At 62.3% G+C, this 26204-nt stretch overlaps 3 protein-coding genes across 3 annotated transcripts; all 3 read right to left on the reverse strand.

The window, feature by feature from the left end:
- Positions 1–1470: 1470 nt before the first annotated feature.
- On the reverse strand, positions 1471–3543 carry LOC128780096 (testis-specific Y-encoded protein 1-like). The gene is made up of 5 exons (XM_053917805.2): positions 3210–3543; positions 2220–2317; positions 1943–2054; positions 1684–1829; positions 1471–1584 (listed from the first exon to the last, which is right to left on the reverse strand). Exons 1-5 carry the CDS (start codon positions 3541–3543, stop codon positions 1474–1476), a joined length of 801 nt encoding a protein of 266 aa, XP_053773780.2. The 3' UTR covers positions 1471–1473.
- A 7370-nt stretch (positions 3544–10913) lies between these two features.
- Positions 10914–12986, reverse strand: LOC128780097 (testis-specific Y-encoded protein 1-like). Its single transcript, XM_053917806.2, has 5 exons — positions 12653–12986; positions 11663–11760; positions 11386–11497; positions 11127–11272; positions 10914–11027 (listed from the first exon to the last, which is right to left on the reverse strand). Exons 1-5 carry the CDS (start codon positions 12984–12986, stop codon positions 10917–10919), a joined length of 801 nt encoding a protein of 266 aa, XP_053773781.2. The 3' UTR covers positions 10914–10916.
- Positions 12987–20358: 7372 nt separating this feature from the next.
- Positions 20359–22431, reverse strand: LOC128780098 (testis-specific Y-encoded protein 1-like). Its single transcript, XM_053917807.2, has 5 exons — positions 22098–22431; positions 21108–21205; positions 20831–20942; positions 20572–20717; positions 20359–20472 (listed from the first exon to the last, which is right to left on the reverse strand). Exons 1-5 carry the CDS (start codon positions 22429–22431, stop codon positions 20362–20364), a joined length of 801 nt encoding a protein of 266 aa, XP_053773782.2. The 3' UTR covers positions 20359–20361.
- Positions 22432–26204: the final 3773 nt, after the last annotated feature.

A 26204-nucleotide genomic window follows, 5' to 3' on the forward strand; every position in this document is an offset into this window, starting at 1 on the left:
GAACAACCACAGCCCTACTCCAAGGCCACCATGTCCCCTTCCACCAACACTTCATTCCCTCACCTCACCTCAGTCAGCTGCATGAGGTCCTCCAGATCAAACATTTCAGCGCTGCCTCCGCCCTCAGCCCTGGGCATGGATTCCTGACACTCATCCTACAGGAACACGAAAGCGTCCCCTCCGGGCAGAACTGAAGCAGATCCTCTTATCTGCGACTGCACCTCGGAGCCCGGAGCCCGACACTCTCTGTCACATCAAGTGCCCATTTACAAGCAGAGGCAAAGGAAGGCGCCTGGGGAGTCCCTGAGTGCACACATGCAGCCTACCCGCTGCATAAACTTCGTCCTCAGTCGAGGAACTACGTAGCAGCAGGTGTTGGGAGCACGGCAACTATACAGATGGACAAGCCCAAAGTACACTGACAGGACCCTATCTGGATTCTGGCTCATGACCCTGAGCTGGAGCTGCTTGGTGAGGAAACAGGTTGCTGAAGTCGTAAGGTGGCATGGACGGGGCCGTGATGGGGCAAGGGAGTCTGCAGGCCCTGCCCGGCCTGCTCATCACACATCTCCTCCAGTCAGAGATGGGACCGTGGGCAGGATTCCACGTGCACTGGATGTGTGAATGGGGGCGCGGCCCTTGTGCTTAAGAGTGGCGCGTGACCCGGCTACAAAAGACACAGAGGCGGAAGCACTGCTGAGACCTTTATGTGTCTTTCCCCGTCACTCAGGCACACGGTGCCATCTGTCTGTGCGTCCACATCCACAGGCGATCCCCGGGGCAGCCTTTGTTCCTGTGCGGGAAAACCACACAGAATCCTTCGGCCATCACTGGCGCGGGAAGACCGCGCCCAGGCCGTGTCCTCCCTGGCCGGTTGCATGGTCTGCCCTCTTCACCGCATGCTCTGGACTGCCCCCCCGAGACTCTCACCCCAACAAGAATGCCCAGTCGCGCACTCAGCGGCAGGGGCACACCACCCAATGGTGGTGTCTCGGGCCACTCTGTGACCCATGGTGTCCCCAGTCATTGCACCGTGCCCTGAGAGGCCCCAGGACGTGAAAAGCGTGCTGCCTGGAGCCTGAGGCCACCAGAAGGTAGGTGGGATCGGCTGAAGGAGCCCTGGGCTTAGACAGGGACCCCGGGCCACAGGCTGCAGAGCAGGTGCAGCATGGCTGCGTACAAGTTTGTGTGGAGAGCTGGGGAGGGGGCGCGCGGTACGGCGGCCCACTGAGTGCTTCCGGGCCCCGGTAGGGGGGCGCCCAAATTGCCAGAGACAGGGAATCGCAGAAACGTGTTAAAGTATCCCGCTTTGGGTAAGCACTCCCTTGGCACAGGGGCCGGCCCCTGCCCTTTGAAATATCCCCGCGGACCACGTGGGGCCCTGGGGAACGTCCAGATGTCCTGAGCTTGACTTTTCCCTGCTGTTTCTCAGAGGAGTCTCCTGGGTGCAACCACTGACTGACCTGGGAACGCCTAGCCCCTGGGCTCCTCGGCAACGGGTCCTCTTGCAGCTCCCTCCAGTGGGGCCTTTGTACCCCTGAGGTAGTGCCTCAGGGGACTGGGCCACAGGTCCTCACTTATGAGCTGAAATGAAACAGCCCCTGCAAGCACTGTCCCTGACAGCTCCAAACACCCCGGGGCCTCCAGCATCGCCCTTTCTGACCATGGCCAGTGCAGCCTCACCTCAGCAATCTTGCCCGAGCCAGGAAGACTGTGCTCTGACAGCCAGTTGAAGAGGTTGACGCTGCTTGTGTCCTGCCTGCGGCTGGGAACTCCGCGTTCATAGTCCCAGAACCAGTCGACGGCAGTGGAACGAGTGGCCCGATAGCCTGAAGCGAAGGACCTGCCTGTGTGCTTTCCTACTGCCCGGTGTCCACACCGGTCTCCCACCCCACCCCTTCTCCTTGCCCTCCCACACCCGAGTCCAGCAACCCCACCTCACCTGCAAGGCTCACATGGTACTCCTTGATGATCACTTCATTCAGGAAGTAGGGGTTGCTCCGAAAGAAGAACTTCAGCCTGCAGCGGTGCTTCGGACCAACCAGTTCCTGCACCTGTGGAGACGTGGTGGGCGCAGGTGTCATCTGACCCAGCTGCCTGACTTTGCCTGCTGGCGGGAAGCACCCGCCTCCCCCTCCCTTCCTCCCTGTGCTCGGACCACTCCCGCCTGGAGCCCAGGCCCCCCACACCTGACTGCCCCTCTGCCACCCCAGTCTGACCTCCACAGTGAGCAAGTACTCAAGCATGTCTTCGTCTTGGTCACTGATGATGGCTGATATCTGGGGGTGGTTCTGAATCTGCTCTTTGGTCAAGAAGCCTTCAGAGCCAAGGCCACGCACAGCTGAGAGCCACGGATTTCGACTGAACCCGAAACAGAGACTGCCGAGGCCCTCCCACCTGGACTCCGCACGTGTGCCCTCTTGCTGTGCCCTCCCCGACTGCCTTTACTCACACTGGCTCCCCAGTCTGCTACCTCTGGGCTCATGTTCTCCTGAGGCTGCCTGCACTGCGACGGCAGGCGCCCCCTCCACTCCTTCCCAGACACCAGCCCTTCGGGAGGCTGTGCTGGCGCAGAGGACTCAGCGCTGAGGTCCTCTGCCCGTGCCCTTTCCCTGTCCCTTGGGGTCCCAGAGAAAGCAGTGCGCCTGTTCCGCAGAGACCGTGTCACCACGCAGTCGTTTCCAGACACCCCTGCGCTGCAGGAAGGCAGCGTTCCCCTTTGGAACTCCCCCAAACAGGCGGCTTGCCACCAAAAGGGTGTGTCTGCGCGTCTGTGTGTGTGCACGTGCCCGGAGAGGCTCGCCTGGGTGTGCCTAGGGAAGGAGGGTGGGAACAGGCTCTGTGGCCTGCCCCCAAACCTTCTTGGGACCTGCCGTCTGACAAGAACACGGGAAGGAAGGCATCAGGGAGGTGGGCGCGGGCCACGTGTCTCCTTCCCCGAGCCCCCTGGGCAAAGCTCTCCTCTGGGCTCTTGGGTTGTAGCAATGCGCCCCGGATATCTGCAGCGCGGGAATGGTGGCTGGTGCCCACACCTTCTGCTCTGACGGCCAGAGACAGCCCTTCCCTCCCTGCCCGGCCCTCCCTCTCCATGCCTCCCATCACCCGCCACGGCCCCTCTCCCCTGTCTTCCTATGCCTCTGCAGGTGCCAGGCTCTGTCCTCCGCGCACAACCCCCTCACAAGCCCGGACCCTCCTCCTCGCCCTCTCACCACAGCCGTCCTCCTCCACCATGCCAACCACCACCACACACAGCACGGGGAAGGATATGGCTTTGGCCCAGAAACCGGGGATGCGCTGGATGACGCTCCGCCTACGCTCCAGAATGGGCTTCCGCCGCTGGGCCGTGGCCAGCTTCACAGCAAGGTAGTCCCTGCGGCCTCGGGCACTCTCGGCGCTCAGCTGCCACTGCAGGGCCTCCAGCACCTCCAGTGGCGGCCGCGCGCTGCTCCCACCTGGCTTCTCCTCGGCCCTTAATGGGGCCTCTTCTGCAGCCGACTTCTGGCCTCCTGCCCCCACTTCCAGCACCTGCACGAGACCCCGCATGTCCAGCACCAACCCCGCCCGCAGCGCCACCCTCCACCCAGCCAGGCTCGCCCCCTCCAGCAGGCTCTGAGGGCCTGGGCTTCTGCATAGCATTCGCCCTTCCCTTGTAGCGATCCTTGGCCAGCCCTCCGCCACCTGGCCCCCAACGCCACCCCCGGCGGCCGCCACGGTCCCCTCGTGCTGCACTGCCTCGGCACCCCGGCAGCCCTGTCACCTGGAGGGCCCTGGCAGGGGCTGTGGTCACCCCCATAGCGCACGATGCACCGCCGATTGCGTGCCCAGCAGGACTCGCCATGTCTGCGGGCTCGGCGGCCGGGCAGCTGCCAAGGGGCACCGCCCTTATCCCTGCTCTGTCAGCATTCCTGGGGCCCTGGCGACCCCAGGTTCTGGCGGGATCCCGCGCGCGCGCCTGTACCTTTCAGTCGCCCCCTAGTGGAGAGGAAGACCAGGGATCAAGGAGCGGGCTGTCAGCCACGCCCAGCCTGCTCGCCTCCTCTGGGGTCCTCCAACCGAGGCTCCCCTGAGCGGCACACTCCTAGTCCCGCCTGTCAGCCCCCTCCCTTGCGCAGCTAACCCTCTCTCGCATCAAGGCGGTGCCCACGAAGTTCACTCTCTGACCTTTTGCGGCCCTTCCCTGGCCGTGGCCGTCTGCTGTGTGTTTCCTGCAGGTGCTAACTAGAGCTGCTCACTACCTCTTCACCTCTCCATGGCACCTTCCCAGGGTCCCTGGGTAAACCAAGGGAGAGAGGCACAGGGACGCGCGTCCTGGGAGCAGAGGCTATTCCTGGGAGGACAGCCCCTGCAAGGGGCCGGGGCCAGCCAGAGGGAAAGCCCGTGCCAGAAGAAGACTCTGGCCTCCCTTCAAGAGGGCAAAGAGCCAAGCAAAGGGTGCATTCAGTCTTTCTGTCCATGTGTCACCTTCTCCCTGTTCCCTCTTTCAGTCCCGCTCCCTGTCTGTCCTTGCGCCCGGCTCTCTGTCCCCTCCCCACCTGGGGATTCCAGTGAGCTACAGCAACACGCTGCCTTAAGTAGGCAAGGCAGCTCCTTCTTACGGGGTTGCTGCGTTTCACACAGCACCCATCTGGCCCTCTGCCCCAGTGACCCGTTCAGGTGTGGGAATGCCGTTGGGAACTCTGCGTCGCCAACTCTTTCTACCCTGCTTCGCTAAGGGAAAGATGGGCCCCAGGTGTCCCCATTTCAGGCTGCGTTGCTGAAAGAAACTAAGGCCTGCTGGCCCTCTGAGAGCAGGAGTGAAGGCAAGGGGTTCGTGACCGGTATGTCCCCCTCTCTTCAGCTACCCTGCATTTCTCACGCGCCCCTGCTCTCGAAAATCTGCCCTTGCTCACGGACATCTAACCCGTTCGTCGCAGGGGACTGGTGCCCGGGGCCGGTGGGCTCCACCGCTACCGGGAGCGGCAGGGCGAGTAACGGGAACCAAGGGAGTTCACGGGCAGAGCCAACGCCAGGCTGTGGGGTAGGTTTCCAGGGAAGGGTGCAGGAGTAGGAGTGTGAGGTGTGTGGTGGCCGGCCCGGGAGGCTGCTCAGGCCCTGCTGTGTGCAAGCAGGTGCCCGGGGCAGCGCCACGCAGCACTCAGTCACACCAAAGGGAGACGTGGAAATCCGTGTCAGCGCACGGAGGTCTTGCACACTGAAGCAGAATGTGCAACGGTGGGGCACACCCCGGAAACCAAAGTTGACGTTCCTGTCAAGTGAAGGTGCAGCCGTTCAAGCAAGGAGAGTGCACAGAGGCTGAAACACCTTGCGGTGTCACTGGGTAGCCTGCTGTGTGCACTCCACCCCAGGATGTTCGGCTTGATTCTGCCAGTGGGAAAATGAGATGGCCTTCCGTGAGGGTGGTGGTATGGGTGGACCTGTCATCACATGGCCATTATGAGGGTTGCACCTGTGCCGGGGGGTCGGCTGGGCTGCAAGTAAGGGGTGGGGGTCAGCCGTGGGGCTTGCAGACTGGGCAACATCTGGACCACCCTCCAGAGAACCCGTATCGTAGGCAGGATTGCATTCCTTCTGCGTGCAGGAGCAAAAGCCCGCAGGGCCATCGGCCGCTGACTGGGAGGGGCCCGTCCTGCCTGGCCCAGCTCGCCAAACCCTCGGGCTTCCCTGTGTCACCCAGGGTGGACGGAGTAACTAACCCTCACTCCCACGTAGGGGAGAGATCCCCAGCGGGGATGTTGATGGCCGGGCTCGTCCCCGAATCACTCAAACATTGCCCGAGTCTCGAATTCCCGGAAAGCTGTGCGCGCAATCTACGCTCTAAGATGTGCAGTCCATGTGCTTCTTTGCTCCTCGTCTCAAATGAATCCGAACACCGCACAGAGTGCATTTGTGGGTGATTTGCACATTGCATGCGGATCGAAGAGCCCAACCACAGGGTCCCTCACCCTGGCCTGTGCCCTGTGTAACTAACAGGAGCCCCGAGGGCGAAATGTCTTTCACAAAGGTGCAAGCCTCTAGGAATGAGAGAGCATGGCACCTGCAGCGCAGACCTCTTCGATGCCCTGCACCCTTGTGTTCAACACTTTCCTCCACAATGACCAGGGTTCCGTGGTGGTGGAGGGCGCAGGAGGCCCAGAAGCATGCCCGCGATGGCTGTGAGGATCTGAAGGGGGCACAGGAGGGACTCGAGGAACCTCTCATGCTTCCTACACATGTGTGGGAGTGGAGGTGGCAAGAGCATTGTGCAGGCCACCGATCAAGGGGTGGAAGGTGGGCCGCAGGGTGGGGTGGTTGGCCTGGAATGGGAGGTCAGGGTAGCGGAGTCACCGCAGCAGTATGAGTGCGGAGATACTCTGGGCACGCACGGTCCTTCGTCCAAGGCGGGCTTCGCCAGACAGAACCCGCTTTCTACTGCACCAACGAAGTGGTGCAGGCTGCCGTTTGCAATGGAACGGAGGCCCGCTCCGGGCTTCCCGTCTTACCCTGATGGCCTGGAGACCTGGGGTCCTGGGCTTTAGTCCTCCCTGTCTCGACGGGTCCAGGGAAGAATGAAATGGCCCATCTGTGGGTCACTCCTCCGCAGAGTGCCCTGCCAAGGGTGGTCTCCTCGCCAAGCTGCCCTTTCTCCTGCGCTTCTCCTGCCGCCAGCTTCCTCACACAGGACTGCAGAGGATTGGGCCACAGTCCACGGCAGACCCACTTGCAGAAGAAACAGAAAAGGTGAGGGGCCGGGGCCGAGCTCTCACCCAAATCCTAGACTGCTGGCTCACACACCAAGGATTTTCCCGGCATTGCCAGGGAGGCCTGACCTCCGCAATCCCGCCAGCACCCCACCCCCCCCCCCCCCGCCCCCCGCCGCCTCCCCCCGGCCAAGCTCTGGGATGGGGAACGACAGCAGTGAGGACTACGGCCGCACGTCCTTAGGGCTGCCCTAGCGGTGGGTCCAGCACCGCTGGGTGCTGGCGCGGGTCCTAGCGCTGCCTCCAGCGGAGAGGCTGGAGGCCTCTCATTGGTCATGCTCACGCCACCGAGTGGCCCGGCAAACGGACAGCCTAGACCGTCAGGAAGAAAGGCAGCTGGAAAGAGGGCCGCCTGCAACAAGTTCAACCCGCCGGCTTCTGCCAGCCATGCGGGGATCCTGCAAATATCAGGATGTCAGGGAGCCTACTGACATACGGCTTCACAATCACATCACAGAGGAAGTGGGACCAAGTGCCAAACAAGAGCAGGGTCTGGCCTCGCTCACCGCCTTTATCCACCTGCTGGGAAGAGTGGGCGCCCAGGGAGGAATCTCACTCCAGGTGCGTGCCATGTCCTGTTCCCGGGCACGGCGGCTGATCCTCCCCAGCTCCCTCCCTGCCCCGCCTTGCTCTACCCAGCCTCACCTTCAGATCGATCATGAGGTTTCCCCGTGTTCTTTTTCTCGCTCCCTGATCATGGCGGACAGCTCTAAGTGCTTGACAAACTGCTCTAGGTCAAGGAGCCTGCAGGCAGGGTCCTGAGCAGGGAGCGGCTAGGAAATGCAGTGTTTCTGGAGAACAGAGTGCCATCGCATCACCTCCGTTTTCCCCCTAGGCCCATGCCTTGTCCTCACAGGGCAACGGAGCCTACGGTGGCTCTCCTTTGCTCCATTCCTGTTGCTCCCGAGAGGGGGGTTCCTGGCCCTCAGAGCCCCCATGGGCAGCCGAGCCTCCTCTTCATCACGCCACACACTCCTGCCTCTGACTGAGCATGTGGAACCTCAAGGCGCCCTCCTGCAGCCTTACTCACACAAGAACCTGTGCAGTACGAGCCTCGGTGTGTGTCCTGGTCTGGACTGCACTGTTTCCATGGAGATGAGGCATGCCCTCAAAGCTCTGCATCTGCCTGTGGTGCCCACCCTGAGCTCTTCTGCACCATGTGGGAGCTCCGGAGCCCTTCTGGAAAATGCCCGTATCCTTTGCAAAGTAAGCCCGCTGATGCCTTACTCCGGGCCCTGCTCTGGCACCTTGTAGTCCCTGCGGTGCGGCCCCGAGGACTGCGCTTCGGCCCAGAATGCACACGTGCGCTGATGGACGTTGCTTCTGAGTTCCAGGTGGGACTTTCTCCTCTAAGAAGCCCCACACTCGAACCCAGAGAAGGCCCTGCTGGCTCGCTCATTCAAGGGCTCCATCTCCGCCTGCAGCGCCCCTGGAGGCTCCAGTGGCGTCCAGGTGCAGGGCCCCATGGGTCAAGGCCCAGCCTGCTCCTGTTTCGGTGAGTGCTGGCCTAGCCAATGTGCTTTGGCCTGGGCCCCGCCCTCGGGACCCTCCACCCGCCGGTCTCCCGGTGGGTCCCGCCGCTCTCCCGCACCAGCTGTCCCCCAGCAACCAATTGCCCCTGCAGCCTCTCCTCAGGGTGATTCTGCCCGTCCCTGCTCTCCCTCAGCAGAACTTCGTGTTACCCCACTCCTTCCACAAACAGAGTGTGAGCCTCTACTCGTCCTGCCTTCTTCTCACTTCTAGCTCTTGAAAACTCTCTCCCCCTACCACCGCTTCCACTTGCAGGCCCTACGCTTCTCTCACTGCTACTCCTTCTTGGCTCCCTACTGCAGCACAAGCTGCGCCTCCTCCAGCAACTGCTCTTCAGTCACCACCTCCTCCCTCCACACTTGCAGATTCCACCAGACATCCTTCCTTGCCACCAGCACTTCGCCCTAGGCCAAAACTGTCCCACTCGCATGAAGTCATCCACTTCGGCACCAACGTTGCCACTTCCACCTGTCCACGCTCTGGTCGCTGCTCTTGCTCGCACTGCTCAGCCCTCTAAGGTCCGTGTTTGGACCTCAGGCTCCTCATCGTCTTCAGGTGGTCTTCCGCCACCACCTCCTTCTGCGCGCGCAACACCAGCTCCTGTAACACCCGGACCCGCATTCCCGCTTCTTCCCCCAACCCCTAAGCTTCCACAGCTCCTCTCTCTCTCGTTTCCCCTCCTGGGCGTTCTGTTCCTCCTCCCACACTGATTGCTATTTTACCAGCACCTGCCTGCTCGCTCCCTACCTCCAGATCTCCTCTCCCACCCCCCAGCTGTTCCTCTGCTGACACATTTCCAAAGACCCTCCCCCACATGAACCAACCACACATCCAGTGCTAACTCCTTCCTTACCACCGTCACCTCGGGCACAACCTCTTCCCCAACTACCAGCCCCTCCTGCACCAAGTCCCCCAAGGTGCACTTCCCTCCTTCTCACAGGCCCTTCTCCACAAGCCTCCTCCGCAAGCGCTTCCTCCTCCATGCCTTCGGCTTCTGCCCAACGGCCTCACCCCGCTCTTCCATCTTTGCCTCCCTGCTCGTCCTCGGAATCCTCCTTCTGCACCACTTACCCGCCTCCCACCCCCTACCCCGTAGACTTACTCCTACTCCCACCGGAACTCCCTATCTGCACACTGCTACACTTCCAGGCATCGCCCTCCCCTTCATTACGGGGAACAACCACAGCCCTACTCCAAGGCCACCATGTCCCCTTCCACCAACACTTCATTCCCTCACCTCACCTCAGTCAGCTGCATGAGGTCCTCCAGATCAAACATTTCAGCGCTGCCTCCGCCCTCAGCCCTGGGGCATGGATTCCTGACACTCATCCTACAGGAACACGAAAGCGTCCCCTCCGGGCAGAACTGAAGCAGATCCTCTTATCTGCGACTGCACCTCGGAGCCCGGAGCCCGACACTCTCTGTCACATCAAGTGCCCATTTACAAGCAGAGGCAAAGGAAGGCGCCTGGGGAGTCCCTGAGTGCACACATGCAGCCTACCCGCTGCATAAACTTCGTCCTCAGTCGAGGAACTACGTAGCAGCAGGTGTTGGGAGCACGGCAACTATACAGATGGACAAGCCCAAAGTACACTGACAGGACCCTATCTGGATTCTGGCTCATGACCCTGAGCTGGAGCTGCTTGGGTGAGGAAACAGGTTGCTGAAGTCGTAAGGTGGCATGGACGGGGCCGTGATGGGGCAAGGGAGTCTGCAGGCCCTGCCCGGCCTGCTCATCACACATCTCCTCCAGTCAGAGATGGGACCGTGGGCAGGATTCCACGTGCACTGGATGTGTGAATGGGGGCGCGGCCCTTGTGCTTAAGAGTGGCGCGTGACCCGGCTACAAAAGACACAGAGGCGGAAGCACTGCTGAGACCTTTATGTGTCTTTCCCCGTCACTCAGGCACACGGTGCCATCTGTCTGTGCGTCCACATCCACAGGCGATCCCCGGGGCAGCCTTTGTTCCTGTGCGGGAAAACCACACAGAATCCTTCGGCCATCACTGGCGCGGGAAGACCGCGCCCAGGCCGTGTCCTCCCTGGCCGGTTGCATGGTCTGCCCTCTTCACCGCATGCTCTGGACTGCCCCCCCGAGACTCTCACCCCAACAAGAATGCCCAGTCGCGCACTCAGCGGCAGGGGCACACCACCCAATGGTGGTGTCTCGGGCCACTCTGTGACCCATGGTGTCCCCAGTCATTGCACCGTGCCCTGAGAGGCCCCAGGACGTGAAAAGCGTGCTGCCTGGAGCCTGAGGCCACCAGAAGGTAGGTGGGATCGGCTGAAGGAGCCCTGGGCTTAGACAGGGACCCCGGGCCACAGGCTGCAGAGCAGGTGCAGCATGGCTGCGTACAAGTTTGTGTGGAGAGCTGGGGAGGGGGCGCGCGGTACGGCGGCCCACTGAGTGCTTCCGGGCCCCGGTAGGGGGGCGCCCAAATTGCCAGAGACAGGGAATCGCAGAAACGTGTTAAAGTATCCCGCTTTGGGTAAGCACTCCCTTGGCACAGGGGCCGGCCCCTGCCCTTTGAAATATCCCCGCGGACCACGTGGGGCCCTGGGGAACGTCCAGATGTCCTGAGCTTGACTTTTCCCTGCTGTTTCTCAGAGGAGTCTCCTGGGTGCAACCACTGACTGACCTGGGAACGCCTAGCCCCTGGGCTCCTCGGCAACGGGTCCTCTTGCAGCTCCCTCCAGTGGGGCCTTTGTACCCCTGAGGTAGTGCCTCAGGGGACTGGGCCACAGGTCCTCACTTATGAGCTGAAATGAAACAGCCCCTGCAAGCACTGTCCCTGACAGCTCCAAACACCCCGGGGCCTCCAGCATCGCCCTTTCTGACCATGGCCAGTGCAGCCTCACCTCAGCAATCTTGCCCGAGCCAGGAAGACTGTGCTCTGACAGCCAGTTGAAGAGGTTGACGCTGCTTGTGTCCTGCCTGCGGCTGGGAACTCCGCGTTCATAGTCCCAGAACCAGTCGACGGCAGTGGAACGAGTGGCCCGATAGCCTGAAGCGAAGGACCTGCCTGTGTGCTTTCCTACTGCCCGGTGTCCACACCGGTCTCCCACCCCACCCCTTCTCCTTGCCCTCCCACACCCGAGTCCAGCAACCCCACCTCACCTGCAAGGCTCACATGGTACTCCTTGATGATCACTTCATTCAGGAAGTAGGGGTTGCTCCGAAAGAAGAACTTCAGCCTGCAGCGGTGCTTCGGACCAACCAGTTCCTGCACCTGTGGAGACGTGGTGGGCGCAGGTGTCATCTGACCCAGCTGCCTGACTTTGCCTGCTGGCGGGAAGCACCCGCCTCCCCCTCCCTTCCTCCCTGTGCTCGGACCACTCCCGCCTGGAGCCCAGGCCCCCCACACCTGACTGCCCCTCTGCCACCCCAGTCTGACCTCCACAGTGAGCAAGTACTCAAGCATGTCTTCGTCTTGGTCACTGATGATGGCTGATATCTGGGGGTGGTTCTGAATCTGCTCTTTGGTCAAGAAGCCTTCAGAGCCAAGGCCACGCACAGCTGAGAGCCACGGATTTCGACTGAACCCGAAACAGAGACTGCCGAGGCCCTCCCACCTGGACTCCGCACGTGTGCCCTCTTGCTGTGCCCTCCCCGACTGCCTTTACTCACACTGGCTCCCCAGTCTGCTACCTCTGGGCTCATGTTCTCCTGAGGCTGCCTGCACTGCGACGGCAGGCGCCCCCTCCACTCCTTCCCAGACACCAGCCCTTCGGGAGGCTGTGCTGGCGCAGAGGACTCAGCGCTGAGGTCCTCTGCCCGTGCCCTTTCCCTGTCCCTTGGGGTCCCAGAGAAAGCAGTGCGCCTGTTCCGCAGAGACCGTGTCACCACGCAGTCGTTTCCAGACACCCCTGCGCTGCAGGAAGGCAGCGTTCCCCTTTGGAACTCCCCCAAACAGGCGGCTTGCCACCAAAAGGGTGTGTCTGCGCGTCTGTGTGTGTGCACGTGCCCGGAGAGGCTCGCCTGGGTGTGCCTAGGGAAGGAGGGTGGGAACAGGCTCTGTGGCCTGCCCCCAAACCTTCTTGGGACCTGCCGTCTGACAAGAACACGGGAAGGAAGGCATCAGGGAGGTGGGCGCGGGCCACGTGTCTCCTTCCCCGAGCCCCCTGGGCAAAGCTCTCCTCTGGGCTCTTGGGTTGTAGCAATGCGCCCCGGATATCTGCAGCGCGGGAATGGTGGCTGGTGCCCACACCTTCTGCTCTGACGGCCAGAGACAGCCCTTCCCTCCCTGCCCGGCCCTCCCTCTCCATGCCTCCCATCACCCGCCACGGCCCCTCTCCCCTGTCTTCCTATGCCTCTGCAGGTGCCAGGCTCTGTCCTCCGCGCACAACCCCCTCACAAGCCCGGACCCTCCTCCTCGCCCTCTCACCACAGCCGTCCTCCTCCACCATGCCAACCACCACCACACACAGCACGGGGAAGGATATGGCTTTGGCCCAGAAACCGGGGATGCGCTGGATGACGCTCCGCCTACGCTCCAGAATGGGCTTCCGCCGCTGGGCCGTGGCCAGCTTCACAGCAAGGTAGTCCCTGCGGCCTCGGGCACTCTCGGCGCTCAGCTGCCACTGCAGGGCCTCCAGCACCTCCAGTGGCGGCCGCGCGCTGCTCCCACCTGGCTTCTCCTCGGCCCTTAATGGGGCCTCTTCTGCAGCCGACTTCTGGCCTCCTGCCCCCACTTCCAGCACCTGCACGAGACCCCGCATGTCCAGCACCAACCCCGCCCGCAGCGCCACCCTCCACCCAGCCAGGCTCGCCCCCTCCAGCAGGCTCTGAGGGCCTGGGCTTCTGCATAGCATTCGCCCTTCCCTTGTAGCGATCCTTGGCCAGCCCTCCGCCACCTGGCCCCCAACGCCACCCCCGGCGGCCGCCACGGTCCCCTCGTGCTGCACTGCCTCGGCACCCCGGCAGCCCTGTCACCTGGAGGGCCCTGGCAGGGGCTGTGGTCACCCCCATAGCGCACGATGCACCGCCGATTGCGTGCCCAGCAGGACTCGCCATGTCTGCGGGCTCGGCGGCCGGGCAGCTGCCAAGGGGCACCGCCCTTATCCCTGCTCTGTCAGCATTCCTGGGGCCCTGGCGACCCCAGGTTCTGGCGGGATCCCGCGCGCGAGCGCCTGTACCTTTCAGTCGCCCCCTAGTGGAGAGGAAGACCAGGGATCAAGGAGCGGGCTGTCAGCCACGCCCAGCCTGCTCGCCTCCTCTGGGGTCCTCCAACCGAGGCTCCCCTGAGCGGCACACTCCTAGTCCCGCCTGTCAGCCCCCTCCCTTGCGCAGCTAACCCTCTCTCGCATCAAGGCGGTGCCCACGAAGTTCACTCTCTGACCTTTTGCGGCCCTTCCCTGGCCGTGGCCGTCTGCTGTGTGTTTCCTGCAGGTGCTAACTAGAGCTGCTCACTACCTCTTCACCTCTCCATGGCACCTTCCCAGGGTCCCTGGGTAAACCAAGGGAGAGAGGCACAGGGACGCGCGTCCTGGGAGCAGAGGCTATTCCTGGGAGGACAGCCCCTGCAAGGGGCCGGGGCCAGCCAGAGGGAAAGCCCGTGCCAGAAGAAGACTCTGGCCTCCCTTCAAGAGGGCAAAGAGCCAAGCAAAGGGTGCATTCAGTCTTTCTGTCCATGTGTCACCTTCTCCCTGTTCCCTCTTTCAGTCCCGCTCCCTGTCTGTCCTTGCGCCCGGCTCTCTGTCCCCTCCCCACCTGGGGATTCCAGTGAGCTACAGCAACACGCTGCCTTAAGTAGGCAAGGCAGCTCCTTCTTACGGGGTTGCTGCGTTTCACACAGCACCCATCTGGCCCTCTGCCCCAGTGACCCGTTCAGGTGTGGGAATGCCGTTGGGAACTCTGCGTCGCCAACTCTTTCTACCCTGCTTCGCTAAGGGAAAGATGGGCCCCAGGTGTCCCCATTTCAGGCTGCGTTGCTGAAAGAAACTAAGGCCTGCTGGCCCTCTGAGAGCAGGAGTGAAGGCAAGGGGTTCGTGACCGGTATGTCCCCCTCTCTTCAGCTACCCTGCATTTCTCACGCGCCCCTGCTCTCGAAAATCTGCCCTTGCTCACGGACATCTAACCCGTTCGTCGCAGGGGACTGGTGCCCGGGGCCGGTGGGCTCCACCGCTACCGGGAGCGGCAGGGCGAGTAACGGGAACCAAGGGAGTTCACGGGCAGAGCCAACGCCAGGCTGTGGGGTAGGTTTCCAGGGAAGGGTGCAGGAGTAGGAGTGTGAGGTGTGTGGTGGCCGGCCCGGGAGGCTGCTCAGGCCCTGCTGTGTGCAAGCAGGTGCCCGGGGCAGCGCCACGCAGCACTCAGTCACACCAAAGGGAGACGTGGAAATCCGTGTCAGCGCACGGAGGTCTTGCACACTGAAGCAGAATGTGCAACGGTGGGGCACACCCCGGAAACCAAAGTTGACGTTCCTGTCAAGTGAAGGTGCAGCCGTTCAAGCAAGGAGAGTGCACAGAGGCTGAAACACCTTGCGGTGTCACTGGGTAGCCTGCTGTGTGCACTCCACCCCAGGATGTTCGGCTTGATTCTGCCAGTGGGAAAATGAGATGGCCTTCCGTGAGGGTGGTGGTATGGGTGGACCTGTCATCACATGGCCATTATGAGGGTTGCACCTGTGCCGGGGGGTCGGCTGGGCTGCAAGTAAGGGGTGGGGGTCAGCCGTGGGGCTTGCAGACTGGGCAACATCTGGACCACCCTCCAGAGAACCCGTATCGTAGGCAGGATTGCATTCCTTCTGCGTGCAGGAGCAAAAGCCCGCAGGGCCATCGGCCGCTGACTGGGAGGGGCCCGTCCTGCCTGGCCCAGCTCGCCAAACCCTCGGGCTTCCCTGTGTCACCCAGGGTGGACGGAGTAACTAACCCTCACTCCCACGTAGGGGAGAGATCCCCAGCGGGGATGTTGATGGCCGGGCTCGTCCCCGAATCACTCAAACATTGCCCGAGTCTCGAATTCCCGGAAAGCTGTGCGCGCAATCTACGCTCTAAGATGTGCAGTCCATGTGCTTCTTTGCTCCTCGTCTCAAATGAATCCGAACACCGCACAGAGTGCATTTGTGGGTGATTTGCACATTGCATGCGGATCGAAGAGCCCAACCACAGGGTCCCTCACCCTGGCCTGTGCCCTGTGTAACTAACAGGAGCCCCGAGGGCGAAATGTCTTTCACAAAGGTGCAAGCCTCTAGGAATGAGAGAGCATGGCACCTGCAGCGCAGACCTCTTCGATGCCCTGCACCCTTGTGTTCAACACTTTCCTCCACAATGACCAGGGTTCCGTGGTGGTGGAGGGCGCAGGAGGCCCAGAAGCATGCCCGCGATGGCTGTGAGGATCTGAAGGGGGCACAGGAGGGACTCGAGGAACCTCTCATGCTTCCTACACATGTGTGGGAGTGGAGGTGGCAAGAGCATTGTGCAGGCCACCGATCAAGGGGTGGAAGGTGGGCCGCAGGGTGGGGTGGTTGGCCTGGAATGGGAGGTCAGGGTAGCGGAGTCACCGCAGCAGTATGAGTGCGGAGATACTCTGGGCACGCACGGTCCTTCGTCCAAGGCGGGCTTCGCCAGACAGAACCCGCTTTCTACTGCACCAACGAAGTGGTGCAGGCTGCCGTTTGCAATGGAACGGAGGCCCGCTCCGGGCTTCCCGTCTTACCCTGATGGCCTGGAGACCTGGGGTCCTGGGCTTTAGTCCTCCCTGTCTCGACGGGTCCAGGGAAGAATGAAATGGCCCATCTGTGGGTCACTCCTCCGCAGAGTGCCCTGCCAAGGGTGGTCTCCTCGCCAAGCTGCCCTTTCTCCTGCGCTTCTCCTGCCGCCAGCTTCCTCACACAGGACTGCAGAGGATTGGGCCACAGTCCACGGCAGACCCACTTGCAGAAGAAACAGAAAAGGTGAGGGGCCGGGGCCGAGCTCTCACCCAAATCCTAGACTGCTGGCTCACACACCAAGGATTTTCCCGGCATTGCCAGGGAGGCCTGACCTCCGCAATCCCGCCAGCACCCCACCCCCCCCCCCCCCGCCCCCCGCCGCCTCCCCCCGGCCAAGCTCTGGGATGGGGAACGACAGCAGTGAGGACTACGGCCGCACGTCCTTAGGGCTGCCCTAGCGGTGGGTCCAGCACCGCTGGGTGCTGGCGCGGGTCCTAGCGCTGCCTCCAGCGGAGAGGCTGGAGGCCTCTCATTGGTCATGCTCACGCCACCGAGTGGCCCGGCAAACGGACAGCCTAGACCGTCAGGAAGAAAGGCAGCTGGAAAGAGGGCCGCCTGCAACAAGTTCAACCCGCCGGCTTCTGCCAGCCATGCGGGGATCCTGCAAATATCAGGATGTCAGGGAGCCTACTGACATACGGCTTCACAATCACATCACAGAGGAAGTGGGACCAAGTGCCAAACAAGAGCAGGGTCTGGCCTCGCTCACCGCCTTTATCCACCTGCTGGGAAGAGTGGGCGCCCAGGGAGGAATCTCACTCCAGGTGCGTGCCATGTCCTGTTCCCGGGCACGGCGGCTGATCCTCCCCAGCTCCCTCCCTGCCCCGCCTTGCTCTACCCAGCCTCACCTTCAGATCGATCATGAGGTTTCCCCGTGTTCTTTTTCTCGCTCCCTGATCATGGCGGACAGCTCTAAGTGCTTGACAAACTGCTCTAGGTCAAGGAGCCTGCAGGCAGGGTCCTGAGCAGGGAGCGGCTAGGAAATGCAGTGTTTCTGGAGAACAGAGTGCCATCGCATCACCTCCGTTTTCCCCCTAGGCCCATGCCTTGTCCTCACAGGGCAACGGAGCCTACGGTGGCTCTCCTTTGCTCCATTCCTGTTGCTCCCGAGAGGGGGGTTCCTGGCCCTCAGAGCCCCCATGGGCAGCCGAGCCTCCTCTTCATCACGCCACACACTCCTGCCTCTGACTGAGCATGTGGAACCTCAAGGCGCCCTCCTGCAGCCTTACTCACACAAGAACCTGTGCAGTACGAGCCTCGGTGTGTGTCCTGGTCTGGACTGCACTGTTTCCATGGAGATGAGGCATGCCCTCAAAGCTCTGCATCTGCCTGTGGTGCCCACCCTGAGCTCTTCTGCACCATGTGGGAGCTCCGGAGCCCTTCTGGAAAATGCCCGTATCCTTTGCAAAGTAAGCCCGCTGATGCCTTACTCCGGGCCCTGCTCTGGCACCTTGTAGTCCCTGCGGTGCGGCCCCGAGGACTGCGCTTCGGCCCAGAATGCACACGTGCGCTGATGGACGTTGCTTCTGAGTTCCAGGTGGGACTTTCTCCTCTAAGAAGCCCCACACTCGAACCCAGAGAAGGCCCTGCTGGCTCGCTCATTCAAGGGCTCCATCTCCGCCTGCAGCGCCCCTGGAGGCTCCAGTGGCGTCCAGGTGCAGGGCCCCATGGGTCAAGGCCCAGCCTGCTCCTGTTTCGGTGAGTGCTGGCCTAGCCAATGTGCTTTGGCCTGGGCCCCGCCCTCGGGACCCTCCACCCGCCGGTCTCCCGGTGGGTCCCGCCGCTCTCCCGCACCAGCTGTCCCCCAGCAACCAATTGCCCCTGCAGCCTCTCCTCAGGGTGATTCTGCCCGTCCCTGCTCTCCCTCAGCAGAACTTCGTGTTACCCCACTCCTTCCACAAACAGAGTGTGAGCCTCTACTCGTCCTGCCTTCTTCTCACTTCTAGCTCTTGAAAACTCTCTCCCCCTACCACCGCTTCCACTTGCAGGCCCTACGCTTCTCTCACTGCTACTCCTTCTTGGCTCCCTACTGCAGCACAAGCTGCGCCTCCTCCAGCAACTGCTCTTCAGTCACCACCTCCTCCCTCCACACTTGCAGATTCCACCAGACATCCTTCCTTGCCACCAGCACTTCGCCCTAGGCCAAAACTGTCCCACTCGCATGAAGTCATCCACTTCGGCACCAACGTTGCCACTTCCACCTGTCCACGCTCTGGTCGCTGCTCTTGCTCGCACTGCTCAGCCCTCTAAGGTCCGTGTTTGGACCTCAGGCTCCTCATCGTCTTCAGGTGGTCTTCCGCCACCACCTCCTTCTGCGCGCGCAACACCAGCTCCTGTAACACCCGGACCCGCATTCCCGCTTCTTCCCCCAACCCCTAAGCTTCCACAGCTCCTCTCTCTCTCGTTTCCCCTCCTGGGCGTTCTGTTCCTCCTCCCACACTGATTGCTATTTTACCAGCACCTGCCTGCTCGCTCCCTACCTCCAGATCTCCTCTCCCACCCCCCAGCTGTTCCTCTGCTGACACATTTCCAAAGACCCTCCCCCACATGAACCAACCACACATCCAGTGCTAACTCCTTCCTTACCACCGTCACCTCGGGCACAACCTCTTCCCCAACTACCAGCCCCTCCTGCACCAAGTCCCCCAAGGTGCACTTCCCTCCTTCTCACAGGCCCTTCTCCACAAGCCTCCTCCGCAAGCGCTTCCTCCTCCATGCCTTCGGCTTCTGCCCAACGGCCTCACCCCGCTCTTCCATCTTTGCCTCCCTGCTCGTCCTCGGAATCCTCCTTCTGCACCACTTACCCGCCTCCCACCCCCTACCCCGTAGACTTACTCCTACTCCCACCGGAACTCCCTATCTGCACACTGCTACACTTCCAGGCATCGCCCTCCCCTTCATTACGGGGAACAACCACAGCCCTACTCCAAGGCCACCATGTCCCCTTCCACCAACACTTCATTCCCTCACCTCACCTCAGTCAGCTGCATGAGGTCCTCCAGATCAAACATTTCAGCGCTGCCTCCGCCCTCAGCCCTGGGGCATGGATTCCTGACACTCATCCTACAGGAACACGAAAGCGTCCCCTCCGGGCAGAACTGAAGCAGATCCTCTTATCTGCGACTGCACCTCGGAGCCCGGAGCCCGACACTCTCTGTCACATCAAGTGCCCATTTACAAGCAGAGGCAAAGGAAGGCGCCTGGGGAGTCCCTGAGTGCACACATGCAGCCTACCCGCTGCATAAACTTCGTCCTCAGTCGAGGAACTACGTAGCAGCAGGTGTTGGGAGCACGGCAACTATACAGATGGACAAGCCCAAAGTACACTGACAGGACCCTATCTGGATTCTGGCTCATGACCCTGAGCTGGAGCTGCTTGGGTGAGGAAACAGGTTGCTGAAGTCGTAAGGTGGCATGGACGGGGCCGTGATGGGGCAAGGGAGTCTGCAGGCCCTGCCCGGCCTGCTCATCACACATCTCCTCCAGTCAGAGATGGGACCGTGGGCAGGATTCCACGTGCACTGGATGTGTGAATGGGGGCGCGGCCCTTGTGCTTAAGAGTGGCGCGTGACCCGGCTACAAAAGACACAGAGGCGGAAGCACTGCTGAGACCTTTATGTGTCTTTCCCCGTCACTCAGGCACACGGTGCCATCTGTCTGTGCGTCCACATCCACAGGCGATCCCCGGGGCAGCCTTTGTTCCTGTGCGGGAAAACCACACAGAATCCTTCGGCCATCACTGGCGCGGGAAGACCGCGCCCAGGCCGTGTCCTCCCTGGCCGGTTGCATGGTCTGCCCTCTTCACCGCATGCTCTGGACTGCCCCCCCGAGACTCTCACCCCAACAAGAATGCCCAGTCGCGCACTCAGCGGCAGGGGCACACCACCCAATGGTGGTGTCTCGGGCCACTCTGTGACCCATGGTGTCCCCAGTCATTGCACCGTGCCCTGAGAGGCCCCAGGACGTGAAAAGCGTGCTGCCTGGAGCCTGAGGCCACCAGAAGGTAGGTGGGATCGGCTGAAGGAGCCCTGGGCTTAGACAGGGACCCCGGGCCACAGGCTGCAGAGCAGGTGCAGCATGGCTGCGTACAAGTTTGTGTGGAGAGCTGGGGAGGGGGCGCGCGGTACGGCGGCCCACTGAGTGCTTCCGGGCCCCGGTAGGGGGGCGCCCAAATTGCCAGAGACAGGGAATCGCAGAAACGTGTTAAAGTATCCCGCTTTGGGTAAGCACTCCCTTGGCACAGGGGCCGGCCCCTGCCCTTTGAAATATCCCCGCGGACCACGTGGGGCCCTGGGGAACGTCCAGATGTCCTGAGCTTGACTTTTCCCTGCTGTTTCTCAGAGGAGTCTCCTGGGTGCAACCACTGACTGACCTGGGAACGCCTAGCCCCTGGGCTCCTCGGCAACGGGTCCTCTTGCAGCTCCCTCCAGTGGGGCCTTTGTACCCCTGAGGTAGTGCCTCAGGGGACTGGGCCACAGGTCCTCACTTATGAGCTGAAATGAAACAGCCCCTGCAAGCACTGTCCCTGACAGCTCCAAACACCCCGGGGCCTCCAGCATCGCCCTTTCTGACCATGGCCAGTGCAGCCTCACCTCAGCAATCTTGCCCGAGCCAGGAAGACTGTGCTCTGACAGCCAGTTGAAGAGGTTGACGCTGCTTGTGTCCTGCCTGCGGCTGGGAACTCCGCGTTCATAGTCCCAGAACCAGTCGACGGCAGTGGAACGAGTGGCCCGATAGCCTGAAGCGAAGGACCTGCCTGTGTGCTTTCCTACTGCCCGGTGTCCACACCGGTCTCCCACCCCACCCCTTCTCCTTGCCCTCCCACACCCGAGTCCAGCAACCCCACCTCACCTGCAAGGCTCACATGGTACTCCTTGATGATCACTTCATTCAGGAAGTAGGGGTTGCTCCGAAAGAAGAACTTCAGCCTGCAGCGGTGCTTCGGACCAACCAGTTCCTGCACCTGTGGAGACGTGGTGGGCGCAGGTGTCATCTGACCCAGCTGCCTGACTTTGCCTGCTGGCGGGAAGCACCCGCCTCCCCCTCCCTTCCTCCCTGTGCTCGGACCACTCCCGCCTGGAGCCCAGGCCCCCCACACCTGACTGCCCCTCTGCCACCCCAGTCTGACCTCCACAGTGAGCAAGTACTCAAGCATGTCTTCGTCTTGGTCACTGATGATGGCTGATATCTGGGGGTGGTTCTGAATCTGCTCTTTGGTCAAGAAGCCTTCAGAGCCAAGGCCACGCACAGCTGAGAGCCACGGATTTCGACTGAACCCGAAACAGAGACTGCCGAGGCCCTCCCACCTGGACTCCGCACGTGTGCCCTCTTGCTGTGCCCTCCCCGACTGCCTTTACTCACACTGGCTCCCCAGTCTGCTACCTCTGGGCTCATGTTCTCCTGAGGCTGCCTGCACTGCGACGGCAGGCGCCCCCTCCACTCCTTCCCAGACACCAGCCCTTCGGGAGGCTGTGCTGGCGCAGAGGACTCAGCGCTGAGGTCCTCTGCCCGTGCCCTTTCCCTGTCCCTTGGGGTCCCAGAGAAAGCAGTGCGCCTGTTCCGCAGAGACCGTGTCACCACGCAGTCGTTTCCAGACACCCCTGCGCTGCAGGAAGGCAGCGTTCCCCTTTGGAACTCCCCCAAACAGGCGGCTTGCCACCAAAAGGGTGTGTCTGCGCGTCTGTGTGTGTGCACGTGCCCGGAGAGGCTCGCCTGGGTGTGCCTAGGGAAGGAGGGTGGGAACAGGCTCTGTGGCCTGCCCCCAAACCTTCTTGGGACCTGCCGTCTGACAAGAACACGGGAAGGAAGGCATCAGGGAGGTGGGCGCGGGCCACGTGTCTCCTTCCCCGAGCCCCCTGGGCAAAGCTCTCCTCTGGGCTCTTGGGTTGTAGCAATGCGCCCCGGATATCTGCAGCGCGGGAATGGTGGCTGGTGCCCACACCTTCTGCTCTGACGGCCAGAGACAGCCCTTCCCTCCCTGCCCGGCCCTCCCTCTCCATGCCTCCCATCACCCGCCACGGCCCCTCTCCCCTGTCTTCCTATGCCTCTGCAGGTGCCAGGCTCTGTCCTCCGCGCACAACCCCCTCACAAGCCCGGACCCTCCTCCTCGCCCTCTCACCACAGCCGTCCTCCTCCACCATGCCAACCACCACCACACACAGCACGGGGAAGGATATGGCTTTGGCCCAGAAACCGGGGATGCGCTGGATGACGCTCCGCCTACGCTCCAGAATGGGCTTCCGCCGCTGGGCCGTGGCCAGCTTCACAGCAAGGTAGTCCCTGCGGCCTCGGGCACTCTCGGCGCTCAGCTGCCACTGCAGGGCCTCCAGCACCTCCAGTGGCGGCCGCGCGCTGCTCCCACCTGGCTTCTCCTCGGCCCTTAATGGGGCCTCTTCTGCAGCCGACTTCTGGCCTCCTGCCCCCACTTCCAGCACCTGCACGAGACCCCGCATGTCCAGCACCAACCCCGCCCGCAGCGCCACCCTCCACCCAGCCAGGCTCGCCCCCTCCAGCAGGCTCTGAGGGCCTGGGCTTCTGCATAGCATTCGCCCTTCCCTTGTAGCGATCCTTGGCCAGCCCTCCGCCACCTGGCCCCCAACGCCACCCCCGGCGGCCGCCACGGTCCCCTCGTGCTGCACTGCCTCGGCACCCCGGCAGCCCTGTCACCTGGAGGGCCCTGGCAGGGGCTGTGGTCACCCCCATAGCGCACGATGCACCGCCGATTGCGTGCCCAGCAGGACTCGCCATGTCTGCGGGCTCGGCGGCCGGGCAGCTGCCAAGGGGCACCGCCCTTATCCCTGCTCTGTCAGCATTCCTGGGGCCCTGGCGACCCCAGGTTCTGGCGGGATCCCGCGCGCGCGCCTGTACCTTTCAGTCGCCCCCTAGTGGAGAGGAAGACCAGGGATCAAGGAGCGGGCTGTCAGCCACGCCCAGCCTGCTCGCCTCCTCTGGGGTCCTCCAACCGAGGCTCCCCTGAGCGGCACACTCCTAGTCCCGCCTGTCAGCCCCCTCCCTTGCGCAGCTAACCCTCTCTCGCATCAAGGCGGTGCCCACGAAGTTCACTCTCTGACCTTTTGCGGCCCTTCCCTGGCCGTGGCCGTCTGCTGTGTGTTTCCTGCAGGTGCTAACTAGAGCTGCTCACTACCTCTTCACCTCTCCATGGCACCTTCCCAGGGTCCCTGGGTAAACCAAGGGAGAGAGGCACAGGGACGCGCGTCCTGGGAGCAGAGGCTATTCCTGGGAGGACAGCCCCTGCAAGGGGCCGGGGCCAGCCAGAGGGAAAGCCCGTGCCAGAAGAAGACTCTGGCCTCCCTTCAAGAGGGCAAAGAGCCAAGCAAAGGGTGCATTCAGTCTTTCTGTCCATGTGTCACCTTCTCCCTGTTCCCTCTTTCAGTCCCGCTCCCTGTCTGTCCTTGCGCCGGCCTCTCTGTCCCCTCCCCACCTGGGGATTCCAGTGAGCTACAGCAACACGCTGCCTTAAGTAGGCAAGGCAGCTCCTTCTTACGGGTTGCTGCGTTTCACACAGCACCCATCTGGCCCTCTGCCCCAGTGACCCGTTCAGTGTGGGAATGCCGTTGGGAACTCTGCGTCGCCAACTCTTTCTACCCTGCTTCGCTAAGGGAAAGATGGGCCCCAGGTGTCCCCATTTCAGGCTGCGTTGCTGAAAGAAACTAAGGCCTGCTGGCCCTCTGAGAGCAGAGTGAAGGCAAGGGGTTCGTGACCGGTATGTCCCCTCTCTTCAGCTACCCTGCATTTCTCACGCGCCCCTGCTCTCGAAAATCTGCCCTTGCTCACGGACATCTAACCCGTTCGTCGCAGGGGACTGGTGCCCGGGGCCGGTGGGCTCCACCGCTACCGGGAGCGGCAGGGCGAGTAACGGGAACCAAGGGAGTTCACGGGCAGAGCCAACGCCAGGCTGTGGGTAGGTTTCCAGGGAAGGGTGCAGGAGTAGGAGTGTGAGGTGTGTGGTGGCCGGCCCGGGAGGCTGCTCAGGCCCTGCTGTGTGCAAGCAGGTGCCCGGGGCAGCGCCACGCAGCACTCAGTCACACCAAAGGGAGACGTGGAAATCCGTGTCAGCGCACGGAGGTCTTGCACACTGAAGCAGAATGTGCAACGGTGGGGCACACCCCGGAAACCAAAGTTGACGTTCCTGTCAAGTGAAGGTGCAGCCGTTCAAGCAAGGAGAGTGCACAGAGGCTGAAACACCTTGCGGTGTCACTGGGTAGCCTGCTGTGTGCACTCCACCCAGGATGTTCGGCTTGATTCTGCCAGTGGGAAAATGAGATGGCCTTCCGTGAGGGTGGTGGTATGGGTGGACCTGTCATCACATGGCCATTATGAGGGTTGCACCTGTGCCGGGGGGTCGGCTGGGCTGCAAGTAAGGGGTGGGGGTCAGCCGTGGGGCTTGCAGACTGGGCAACATCTGGACCACCCTCCAGAGAACCCGTATCGTAGGCAGGATTGCATTCCTTCTGCGTGCAGGAGCAAAAGCCCGCAGGGCCATCGGCCGCTGACTGGGAGGGGCCCGTCCTGCCTGCCCAGCTCGCCAAACCCTCGGGCTTCCCTGTGTCACCCAGGGTGGACGGAGTAACTAACCCTCACTCCCACGTAGGGGAGAGATCCCCAGCGGGGATGTTGATGGCCGGGCTCGTCCCCGAATCACTCAAACATTGCCCGAGTCTCGAATTCCCGGAAAGCTGTGCGCGCAATCTACGCTCTAAGATGTGCAGTCCATGTGCTTCTTTGCTCCTCGTCTCAAATGAATCCGAACACCGCACAGAGTGCATTTGTGGGTGATTTGCACATTGCATGCGGATCGAAGAGCCCAACCACAGGGTCCCTCACCCTGGCCTGTGCCCTGTGTAACTAACAGGAGCCCCGAGGGCGAAATGTCTTTCACAAAGGTGCAAGCCTCTAGGAATGAGAGAGCATGGCACCTGCAGCGCAGACCTCTTCGATGCCCTGCACCCTTGTGTTCAACACTTTCCTCCACAATGACCAGGGTTCCGTGGTGGTGGAGGGCGCAGGAGGCCCAGAAGCATGCCCGCGATGGCTGTGAGGATCTGAAGGGGGCACAGGAGGGACTCGAGGAACCTCTCATGCTTCCTACACATGTGTGGGAGTGGAGGTGGCAAGAGCATTGTGCAGGCCACCGATCAAGGGGTGGAAGGTGGGCCGCAGGGTGGGGTGGTTGGCCTGGAATGGGAGGTCAGGGGTAGCGGAGTCACCGCAGCAGTATGAGTGCGGAGATACTCTGGGCACGCACGGTCCTTCGTCCAAGGCGGGCTTCGCCAGACAGAACCCGCTTTCTACTGCACCAACGAAGTGGTGCAGGCTGCCGTTTGCAATGGAACGGAGGCCCGCTCCGGGCTTCCCGTCTTACCCTGATGGCCTGGAGACCTGGGGTCCTGGGCTTTAGTCCTCCCCTGTCTCGACGGGTCCAGGGAAGAATGAAATGGCCCATCTGTGGGTCACTCCTCCGCAGAGTGCCCTGCCAAGGGTGGTCTCCTCGCCAAGCTGCCCTTTCTCCTGCGCTTCTCCTGCCGCCAGCTTCCTCACACAGGACTGCAGAGGATTGGGCCACAGTCCACGGCAGACCCACTTGCAGAAGAAACAGAAAAGGTGAGGGGCCGGGGCCGAGCTCTCACCCAAATCCTAGACTGCTGGCTCACACACCAAGGATTTTCCCGGCATTGCCAGGGAGGCCTGACCTCCGCAATCCCGCCAGCACCCCACCCCCCCCCCCCCGCCCCCCGCCGCCTCCCCCCGGCCAAGCTCTGGGATGGGGAACGACAGCAGTGAGGACTACGGCCGCACGTCCTTAGGGCTGCCCTAGCGGTGGGTCCAGCACCGCTGGGTGCTGGCGCGGGTCCTAGCGCTGCCTCCAGCGGAGAGGCTGGAGGCCTCTCATTGGTCATGCTCCAGCCACCGAGTGGCCCGGCAAACGGACAGCCTAGACCGTCAGGAAGAAAGGCAGCTGGAAAGAGGGCCGCCTGCAACAAGTTCAACCCGCCGGCTTCTGCCAGCCATGCGGGGATCCTGCAAATATCAGGATGTCAGGGAGCCTACTGACATACGGCTTCACAATCACATCACAGAGGAAGTGGGACCAAGTGCCAAACAAGAGCAGGGTCTGGCCTCGCTCACCGCCTTTATCCACCTGCTGGGAAGAGTGGGCGCCCAGGGAGGAATCTCACTCCAGGTGCGTGCCATGTCCTGTTCCCGG

The sequence above is a fragment of the Desmodus rotundus genome, unplaced genomic scaffold (genome assembly GCF_022682495.2).
Source record: "Desmodus rotundus isolate HL8 unplaced genomic scaffold, HLdesRot8A.1 manual_scaffold_300, whole genome shotgun sequence".
NCBI classification, from domain to species: Eukaryota; Metazoa; Chordata; class Mammalia; order Chiroptera; family Phyllostomidae; genus Desmodus; species Desmodus rotundus.

What these genes read in the sequence shown, in the direction of transcription:
- LOC128780096 (XM_053917805.2), bottom strand. Translation starts at nt 3,543, where the DNA reads ATGCGGGGTCTCGTGCAGGTGCTGGAAGTGGGGGCAGGAGGCCAGAAG. An exon ending in AGTACTTGCTCACTGTGGAG is followed by an intron (nt 2,055 to 2,219) that starts GTCAGACTGGGG and finishes ACGTCTCCACAG; the next exon opens with GTGCAGGAACTGGTTGGTCC. An exon ending in GTACCATGTGAGCCTTGCAG is followed by an intron (nt 1,830 to 1,942) that starts GTGAGGTGGGGT and finishes CCTTCGCTTCAG; the next exon opens with GCTATCGGGCCACTCGTTCC.
- LOC128780097 (XM_053917806.2), bottom strand. Translation starts at nt 12,986, where the DNA reads ATGCGGGGTCTCGTGCAGGTGCTGGAAGTGGGGGCAGGAGGCCAGAAG. An exon ending in AGTACTTGCTCACTGTGGAG is followed by an intron (nt 11,498 to 11,662) that starts GTCAGACTGGGG and finishes ACGTCTCCACAG; the next exon opens with GTGCAGGAACTGGTTGGTCC. An exon ending in GCTCGGGCAAGATTGCTGAG is followed by an intron (nt 11,028 to 11,126) that starts GTGAGGCTGCAC and finishes GTTTCATTTCAG; the next exon opens with CTCATAAGTGAGGACCTGTG.
- LOC128780098 (XM_053917807.2), bottom strand. Translation starts at nt 22,431, where the DNA reads ATGCGGGGTCTCGTGCAGGTGCTGGAAGTGGGGGCAGGAGGCCAGAAG. An exon ending in AGTACTTGCTCACTGTGGAG is followed by an intron (nt 20,943 to 21,107) that starts GTCAGACTGGGG and finishes ACGTCTCCACAG; the next exon opens with GTGCAGGAACTGGTTGGTCC. An exon ending in GCTCGGGCAAGATTGCTGAG is followed by an intron (nt 20,473 to 20,571) that starts GTGAGGCTGCAC and finishes GTTTCATTTCAG; the next exon opens with CTCATAAGTGAGGACCTGTG.